General features: G+C 38.7%; 1 protein-coding gene across 4 annotated transcripts; it reads right to left on the reverse strand.

The window, feature by feature from the left end:
- Positions 1 to 375: 375 nt before the first annotated feature.
- Positions 376 to 8,533, reverse strand: LOC136520665 (uncharacterized). 4 transcript variants are annotated; one of them, XM_066514267.1, is made up of 11 exons: positions 8,361 to 8,533; positions 8,218 to 8,289; positions 8,017 to 8,140; positions 5,782 to 7,076; positions 5,326 to 5,683; positions 4,844 to 4,928; positions 4,123 to 4,179; positions 3,340 to 3,399; positions 3,048 to 3,260; positions 1,675 to 2,949; positions 376 to 1,389 (listed from the first exon to the last, which is right to left on the reverse strand). In XM_066514267.1, the coding sequence occupies exons 4-11, from the start codon at positions 7,025 to 7,027 to the stop codon at positions 1,069 to 1,071; spliced, it is 3,615 nt and encodes a 1,204-aa protein (XP_066370364.1). In that variant the 5' UTR covers positions 7,028 to 7,076; positions 8,017 to 8,140; positions 8,218 to 8,289; positions 8,361 to 8,533; the 3' UTR covers positions 376 to 1,068. The 4 variants fall into 4 exon arrangements, with proteins under 4 accessions (XP_066370364.1, XP_066370366.1, XP_066370365.1 ...); XM_066514269.1 differs by lacking the exons at positions 8,017 to 8,140; positions 8,218 to 8,289 and having other exon boundaries at positions 1,675 to 2,696; positions 2,787 to 2,949; XM_066514268.1 differs by lacking the exon at positions 8,017 to 8,140.
- Between the last annotated feature and the right edge of the window lie 1,206 nt (positions 8,534 to 9,739).

Here is a 9,739-nt window from a genome sequence, read left to right on the forward strand (position 1 = left end):
AATAGATAAATGAGCAGCTCGATCTGAGCTGTGAAATCATGCACGACCAATTATTCCTTTTCTTGTGAGGAGCAACATGATCAATTGCTTCTTGTTTTGCGAGGCAACCATGACCATGTTCATTTTCTTGCAAGGCAATACGATCAGTTGTTTGTCAATGTTTGAATGAGAGTTTGCTGAATCAGTTCAAACTGCAAAGTAACTGCCGTGCCACTGCCAGAAAAAACCCATTTCAAAGGCATGAACAACATTCATTCAGCTACTGCAGGAGTTGCTAGTGGAACATGTATTGAAGATCAGTTAGGTACTTCCTCCATTTGAAAGGAGTAAAATGCATAAAAAGGTACTTCCTCCATTCTAAGCATAATGTATATCTAGTTGCATAGCAAAAGTCATATACTTAGAAAAGGCAAAATGACCTATAATTTGAGACTGAGGGAGTACAATCTTGAACGTTAGATAATAAATTTGTTTTACTCCTAGGATGTAGGATCAATCCATGTATGTTAGTCTAATTCCCTGGAGGAACTCAAGCTGTTACAGCCCACTAGACTCTTTGTCAACGGTCAATACAAAAAAACTTCCAGGTATCAGGCCTCGATACATTTCTCTATTCACAGTACACACAATGAACGCAGAGCAACTTACCTTTTGAAATTACAAGGCGCATTACATTTAAACTTTGAGGACGTCAAGGTACAAAACTCCCAAGTCAATCCGAGGAAATCGTCTCATGGCTGTTCAGAACCTTATTCCATGCGAATGCTTTCTCAGTCACCAACAATTTGATGATTTGTAAACATTGTGTTCCAGATACTGGGCCAAGATCACCACTTCAGTCTTGCTATCCAACTGGAGAATCCATATATTTGGTATGCTCCTCTTGCTGCTATTTTCACATGACAATTCGAGCTAAATGGCCACAGAGAGGTTCGCTAGGTTGCTTTCTCCAGCATGCGCTGCATATTACTTGACGATAATCAACTCAACAACAGAGTGACAACAGATTGAACTGAGCCATTCTGCCATTGGCACATGCAGCACAGGAATAAAATGCTAAATTGGCCTTCATGTTGGGGCCAGAGTTTTTCTAGTTCTTGAATCATTGGGCTTGCGTTCAGCACTTGACTGTCCCTGTGGCACTTTCGAATTCCTGGTTTTGCTCCACCTAGTTTCAGCTGTGCGAGAAGTGGACGAATGTTGGCTTGTCCTAGATCCTGTGCACTTTGCAGTTTCCGGCTTCAGCTTAGCCCTCACTGACCGAGAAGGAACTTGCGTTTTCTGCATTGAGCTGGCACCCTGTTTATCCTTTTGAACAGATCCTTGCTGGATTTGACTCTGGTCATTACTAACATGAAATTCCCCACAAACAACTGATGCTGAGATACCCTGAACAAGAAATATTTAAACACATAAAAAATCAGAAGAAAAAGGGAAAATTCAAATAAAGAGTAATGAACAGAGAAGAAAATTTCTGACAAATTAAGTATAACCAGGAAAGCAAAACCAATCATGTATGTTTATATTCCTGGCATGTTAAAGCAGAACACAGCAATAACAAAAAATAGAACACCTTTTCCAATGCCATGGCATTTTTTTAAAACAAATCATAATACAATGCCATACTAAGATCATGAACATTATAATACTAATAGGCGTATCTACAAACATCACCTTGTTTTGAATTGGAGAGGCTTCTGGACTCTGAACTTGCTCCTCTTCAGAATCATCCATTTCTTCACATTCAAACTCAACATGCTGGCTATCTTCCTCGGAATCACTTAACTCTTCTTGCTCCATTACAATTCCTTGCATTGATTCTTCATTAGGTTCTTGAATGCAATAATGAGAATAAGAATTTACAACCTCGAGCTCTGGAACATTAGATTTGTCCTTCCTAGAAACTTCATCTTGAACATTTGATCTGCTAAAACTACTTCTGAAGTCATTTGAACCATTTATGACCGTTGGAGAACACAAATGAATGTTCAAGTCAATACTTGTCTCCCTCTCAGAAGGGCTTGTGGATGCTTGCCCAGCTGTTGATTGGTCATCTACTGGGACTTCGCTCATGTTATTATCAGACTGATGGCAGTCAAGGTTATTATCATATTCTGGTACTTCATTATGAACATCAACTTCTGTTCTTTGCAAGAGAGGATGGAAGTCAATAGTGTTAGCATTTACAGTACCATTTTCGGTGGAACCTGTAGTCTGGTTGTTACTTCTCTCAACTCGAACTTTCTCAAAGGGGAAAAGATCATATTTTCTTGACTGATTAATAAGATTTTGAACTGGGTGACTATATGATGAAACATCTCGAGGATACTGAAACAGTAAAGGATGCATCTGCAAATCTTGCTCAGCACCATCTTCTGTAGCATTATCCCTAGAGATCCCATTCTGCTGCAATCTAGCATTAGCTCTGTGATCAGGGAACAGATTTAGCTGTCTATCAGCACTTTCTGTAAAGGAGGTCAAAGGTAGCACAGGATACATATCCTTTGCTGCATTATCCGAGGTGCCATGAAAGTGTGTTGCGTTCCGATAAAATTCCGCCTGAGATAGGACACGAACAGAAGGGGGAAGGTTCACAGGAGGCAAGTCTGGAGCCAACTTGACCACACAACTGCCTTTCTGTTTACTCAATTGGGAAGCTGGCAGTTGATCCAGAGATCCACATGATACCGCCGGAGCTGCAGTGGAAGATGTTCTCACATATGATGGGCCATCAGAGAGGTGGTACATAAAAGGTATATATGAGGTGGTTACATCAAGTTTCATACCACTTAGTTTCTGGGGTTCAATGTAACCACCTGTAGTACCACATTCTTCATCGAGGCCTGTGCCTGACTGCTGATAAGGCATACTATCTGTGTCTTCCAAAAATGCTTCATTGACATATGAATCATCATCATTTTCAGCATCTTCAGAAGCATTGTTATCAGCCTGTGATGAAAGCATTAAAAATTATGCTCAACGACATCACTTTAGATGGAGACTAAGATATTATTTGAATATCCTACAAGTTAAAGAAACATACTAACCTCTTGCCCACGGCGTGAATCGGGCATGGATACTCTCAGCTTTCTCCTCTTTGCTTCATATGTTCGCCTTCTTTCTTTTTGAGCATCACTTTTACTGTAAGATTTCTGGACTCCACTTGCAACTCTCCATTGACGTTGGAGCAGTGAAGGATCTCTATGTGGCACTACAAACTTCCAAACTGATGTCCAGTCATTTTTGAATATCCTCAGCCCCTGAAATCGCAGTAGGTATGGAAGAAATTATGCAACAAAAATCAAACATGAAAAAAATAAGATAGTCACAAGTTATCACCTTCTCGATACATTCTTTCTCCTCGACTGTCAATGGAGATGCCTTCATACGGCGCACATCCTGCATTAATTCAGATAACAATATAGTTAGTTGGAAGGTTATTATGTTGGGTTTTGCTGAAAGCAGTCAATGAGCTCAAAATCTCCCATCCTGATGGTTGACCATGGTAAATACAGAACATGGCAAAATCAACCCAACCCATACCAGTATCAGAACAAGGGAACACACAGACAAACTCTTCCACAACATATATATACATGCTCTTTGAAAAAATCTAGTAGCCAGAGGTTGAATAATATAGCTCCACACACAAGCAGAGCAACACGTGCTGCTAAGAGAGTAGTAAAAAAAACATCTCCAGTTTGCTACTGAGTACATTATTAAATATGTGATTTGTCCACAAATCTTGCCAATAAATTTAAATAAAATACTACTATTTTGTTGGCATGTAAGCAAAATGGTATAGATATCAGAATGAGATAGATAAAAATTATCAACAGTGTAAGTGCTGCGGCAGAAACTTCACTACGTACACAATACAGGATTTTATAAAGCACTCTCTTCAATGTTTAAATATCAGTTCAAAACCAAAACTTCAATACTACAGAATATGGAATGAGAACAACATACTGCTATTTATTAGCATGAACTGTTAATCTGTTACACTACTATGCAACTCAATGGACAACTTGACCATAATGTTGAATATTGAACCCTAAAAGGCACATAAAAGTGAATTCAGCATCTTATCTTCCAGTAAATGAAGAAGGGCAAAATATTTACCTTAACTGGATTATCAGGAGCTTTGGAGGAGCTACGATTCTTTTGTCTCACAAATATCTGCACCAAAGAAATTATTTCACTCAGCAGGCATAATACACAAGCCCAGAACAAGGAATTATTAAAGATCATGATCAACTAACAATTTAAGACAACAACTAAGCAATAGGCATTATAGAAATTGAACAAACAGTCTCAGGTTGTGATTGTATGCAGAGATTAGATGAAGGATTTTCCCCCTTCGAATAAGCAGGAGAGCTGCGTGTTAATTCATTAAGAAAATTAAATGAAGGATTTCATCTAAGCTTACTTGCTTGTGCGGTCAAAAGGAAAGCAAAGTAAATTGGCAACGAGACCTTTGTGACAATAAATGTTCAGACTTCAAAATCTTTATTGAAAAAATACCCTGCTTTGGCAGTACTGAGAGCAGACATCAACTTTAGGCCAAGAGTTAATGCCAGCAAGGTCAAAAATGTTATTGCCATGTCAATACAGTCAAAACAACTCCTTTTTCTATACTGAATCCTTGAAGGCGTTTCATGTCCTTCATTACTCTCAATTTTCTTTTGTTAGATTAAAATAAAAAGAAACTATTTCATGACATGTCAATCTTCACCAAATAGATGATAAAAAGAGCTGTTGATTTGTGCCTGACAAATCATAAAAGGAAACTTTTGGATCTTGAAGAAAAATTTGCAATAAAAAGGAGTAACCAAAAAAATACCTGATGCTTTGATTTACAAGGAAGAAAGCGCTTTTGTATTGCTTCCCAGTCATTATTATATTCCAGAATTCCTAGAGCTAACAATCTGCAGGCAGATAATATACTAAAAAATTAACCGAGAAAAGAAAGTGACAGGCATCATATCAGCTATACAATTGAGGAGGGCACCCTACATGATGTCCTTTAGGAAAGTGGTAATAACAACAAAGCAACCATGATACAATTAACCATACAAAAGGAGGAAACCTTGAGGAAAGTTGAAAACAAAAAGATGAATGGAATAGCTGTGATACAGCAGATGAGGAAGTAAACACATAAGTTGCATAAACCAATATCACTAATACAGAAATAAAAAAAGTATGCAGTTCAACAAAACCAAATTATTCAGCTTTCTTGATTTTCTATGTTTTGAAGTCAAGATGGCAAGGAAGCATGCACGAATTCTATTTCAAAATAAATCTTGGAGAAGATGCAAAACACACCTGTCCTCTGCATCAGTGAAAAACACTCTATTGGCCATAGGTGAAGGAGGTGGCTTATGAGGACAGAGTGCAAAATTGAAAAGTGAAAAGAATCTCTGTGCTAATCTTGCAATGTCAGCAGGAACAAGAGCAACTGTGCCCCTTTTACTACGCTCAAGCAGGGTAGCAGCCAACGATTTCTTCTGCTGCAACTGCCCAGATGAAGGAGATGATGCTGTAGGCACACTATTTGATCTATCTTGAGAAACATTATTCACTTCTTTGCAACTGTTAATCAATGGTGAAGGAAATAGGGGCTCTTTCCTGCGGGTTTTGTCAGCAGTGCCATCCACATGACTTCTTCTATACTTCACAACAGCTGTAAATTCAATATGCAAGCAAAGTTACCAATCAAGTGGTGACAAACAAAAGAAGCAAAGTATAAAAAATCGGCCCATGTACCAATCTTGAACTTACCAGTTGCGACATCACTTAAATAGCTGAAGGCCAACTCAAGCGGTGCGACATCAAGGATGGATATAACAGGACTCTTGATTAATGGCATCCATTGGCATTCCAAATTTTCAGAAGAAACAAAACTAGATGAGAGATGCCGGGATTCCAAAACGATATGCTGTTGAGGAGCACTCCTAGCCAATGCTTGATCACGAAAGCCAACCAACTCAACTATCATCTTTTTGACATTATTAGCCACATCTTGTTTAGACGAATCAAGAATACATAGGGAAAATGTTTGGATAAGGAGCTGAACATGCTCATATATCATCACATGCAGTTGCCCGAGTTGTTGATCAGTAAATCCACATGCTAAAGGTGCACACGGTACTGAAACCAAGGATGAAGGGGAAAGGGCATTATGGGTAGGATATTGCCATCCAAAAGCATGAGCAGGAGTCACCAATGCAGATGGAATATATGGCAGAATTGGTCTAAAATTAGTTTTATCGGATTCCTGATGATAGCTATGAGCCCCAGACAACTCGGTAAATGGCCGCCTCTGCCTAGTCTGAGGCCTTCGTCCACCTTTCTCTTTCCTATGATTTGTGTCGTCATAGTTCTCAGCATTTTCATCACCATCACTTTCTAGGGCCTCCTCAATCTCGAGCTCAAAGTCTGCATCATTATCATCTTCATCCTGGTTTTCGTCCCCCTGGAATGCCTGTGTGTCATTGCCTATACCAGACAGGACAGAAGCAAGAAACTTGCGGTATTCCTCTTCTTCATCAACATTTTGCAGACCGCTATCGTCATCTGATTCCTGGAGAAAGGTCTCCAATTCCTCAAGTGAATAGTTTGCTAGTGAGTATCTTGCCCTCGTCCGTCTGCAAATTGCATCTTCCTCGCTAATTTCGAGAGATAGGTGATAAGGGTTTTGCACTGTTGGAGAGCAAGCAGCTTCGCTTGCTAAAACGTCTTTTTCCAATCCATTCTCAAGATTAACCTGGGTAGACTTTTCTTCTGGAAATATTTCGTTGACAAGACCTTGAGATGACAGTCTATTTTGAGGAAGTGCACTGTCACTTGTATTTTCATTAACTACACTATTCTGCAAATATGTCTGGCCACTTGGTCGATTGTCAGAACTATGTACCTCGCATTCTGCTTCTGATGTAAGGCTTGATGAGGTCTCAGACGGAGATCCTTCCCTAAGGAAAGGGCTAAAATCTATGTCATCCTCCTCCACATCATCATCAACTTCCATATTTGATGATGCAATAGTGTTTTAACCAAAACAGTAGGATTCCTACAACCTACCACCCATAAAGTGTAAAAACTTGTGTTAGGATCAATACAATGTGTTGCACTTTGCAAGAAAAAGAAAAGATGAGCATGCAGAGGCAAGTCAGTAAAACTATAGCATAACACAAGGATATGAACAAACACCCATGTACGATCAAAACTTGGGTTACACTTAACACCGACATAACCATGTTTTATTGGCACATAGAAATAACATAGTTGCAACATGTTTAAAGTGACTCTTTATAGCAGATGTCAGGCATAACACACTCATCCATATTTCGAAAATATGAAGTTTTGAAATAAGCCAACTTTAAGGCAAACATCTAAATCTAAAAAAACCAAAATGATCGCATCATAGGTACAATACAATACAATACAATACAATATTAAACCATAAAAAGAAATATCATGAATACCAATGATGACCTAAAGCTTCAATATCAGAGAATGTAATGTGCAAGATTGTGAAACATAAATTTAAAGGTAAGATGGTCAGATTATGCAGAAAGGATATGACTGCACAACAATGTTTATTTCAACCTGTAGGTTTGGTGGGGGGTTTGTGTGGTTCTTTTGTAAGGGATCTCACCCCGTGTTTTGTTCTCTTCTTAATATAATGATACACAGCTCTCCTGTGTGTTCAAGAAAATTAAATTTAAACCATAATAATCCAGATAATGCCTTTTAAAAAAAATAATAGGAACTGTGGAGGATAAGCAAGCCAGTGCAGCCTTCTGTAGGTAATAGTTCTGTTCTGACATGAACTTAACCGAAATGAGGACCTAACAAAATGTCAAATCAAAATCCACAACTTGCCACATTGGTGCTCTTTCAAATGTCGCAATTCTTAACACAAAACAAAAGATGTAGCAAAATAGCATTAAACCATTGCAACAACCTATTTTCTCGAGATACTAACAAAACGGGGTCCGTGAGTCGGGCACACACCAGAGGGTAGCAATATGCCAATATTGATCTGAGAATAGCAGGGGTGTAGACTCCAGATAGATGAGCAGATTGTGGCAAGGGGCTGACTTAGGGTGAAAGACCCGTTACTTTTCAGGAGAACAAACTGCACCGGCACCACAATTGGGCATTAAATAGCGTGCCATCTATCGATCCTGCGAGCTAAAGATGAGGAACACGAACCTAATCGAACCATGGATGGATGGATTGGTCTCCTAGAGTATCACTACACCACGAAATTCTGCAGCAAGCCCACTGGAGATAGAAGGGTTTCAGAGTTGGTTAGAAGCCGGAGACATCGGCCCCAAGCAAATAGGATTACTTACCGAGGGAAGAAGAATACGATCCACGCCCAAGTGGGTGTCGACTTCACGCCCCCAGACCAGGGTCGTAGCGACCCCGCTCCCGCAGAGGCGGCGGACTGAGGAGCGGCGCCGCAGCAAGGCCGCGCCGGCGTCGAGCTCGGCCCCGCCGGAGAACTGGGTGGGCGCGCAGGATTTATTTTTTTTTACTATGTACGTGCCCGTGCATTGACTCTAAAATTTTATACTAAAAACACAATCAAATGATAAGATAATAATAATATTATAAAATTAAATATAGACATTCAAGTGATAAAATTAATATAAAAATGCAGCATCATATGCTCACAAACTATATTATATAGTCCTTTATGTGATATGGCTACAATAATATTTTATATTGGTAGGAAAAAAATCTCTGATATCTATTTCTTTCGTTTGACAATAAATCCACAGACTCAATGTCATCGTATACACAGGTTCGAGTATATATATAAATATTAGTGCCTGTCACATATGTGTCTTGAAAAAATCTCTCACAAAATCTTAAAACAAAATATGTTATACTCATCGTATAAATATGTGTTGCTTTAGATCTATTCCACGCAAACATATACTGTAAAATAAGAAGTGAAAATTTATATAAAAAATAAAACAAAAAATCAGATTTATTAAGATTGATGTCTTATATATTGTATAACCAAAAGTAGCTTTTAGCCTTTTCAAATTTCACAGCACCGTCAGCCCTACTTTTGGGTGTATTTGGGCCTTGTTTAGTTGGCGATTTTTTTTTTGAGAAATGGTACTGTAGCACTTTCGTTGTTATTTGGCAATTAGTGTCCAATCATAGTCTAATTAGACTTAAAAGATTCGTCTTGTGAATTTTGTCTAAACTGTGTAATTAGTTTTATTTTTTATTTATATTTAATGCTTCATGCATATGTCCAAAGATTCGATGTGACGGAAAATCTTAAAAAATTTTGCAAAATTTTGGGAACTAAACACTACCTTGGTTGCGGAGCTATGACTCCTATAAAAACTACCGCTAGTCTCTTTCGGTTACGAGCGGACCCTAAACGTACTGCTCCTCATCCAAAGTAGGACATTCTCGTTGGACACTAGATGATCAGCAGTTTCGATGCCTCTTTGGCCAGATTGAACGGTTCACAGAGCCCAGACCGCATTGATGGTGACTCCCTTTCCTTCATCTTCAACTACAGATGGTATGCCAATAAAACACTAATAAAAACAAGCGTGTCAATAGATTTCATGGATGATATTCTAACTACCGAAGTATTGAGTAGATAACCTATCCTCTCGTGCTGACTAAATAAACTGAACTGTACTATACTATATTGAAGTGTTCTACACCTTCTGAAATGTGCAACTATAGAAGCCAATGA

The sequence above is a fragment of the Miscanthus floridulus genome, chromosome 18, assembly GCF_019320115.1.
Source record: "Miscanthus floridulus cultivar M001 chromosome 18, ASM1932011v1, whole genome shotgun sequence".
Taxonomy (NCBI): Eukaryota; Viridiplantae; Streptophyta; class Magnoliopsida; order Poales; family Poaceae; genus Miscanthus; species Miscanthus floridulus.

Coding starts and splice junctions, on each gene's coding strand:
- LOC136520665 (XM_066514266.1), bottom strand. CDS start 7,027: ATGGAAGTTGATGATGATGTGGAGGAGGATGACATAGATTTTAGCCCT. Junction 5,684..5,781: donor TTTAAGTGATGTCGCAACTG/GTAAGTTCAAGA, acceptor TTGAATTTACAG/CTGTTGTGAAGTATAGAAGA. Junction 4,180..4,843: donor CTTGTAAATCAAAGCATCAG/GTATTTTTTTGG, acceptor TCTTTGGTGCAG/ATATTTGTGAGACAAAAGAA.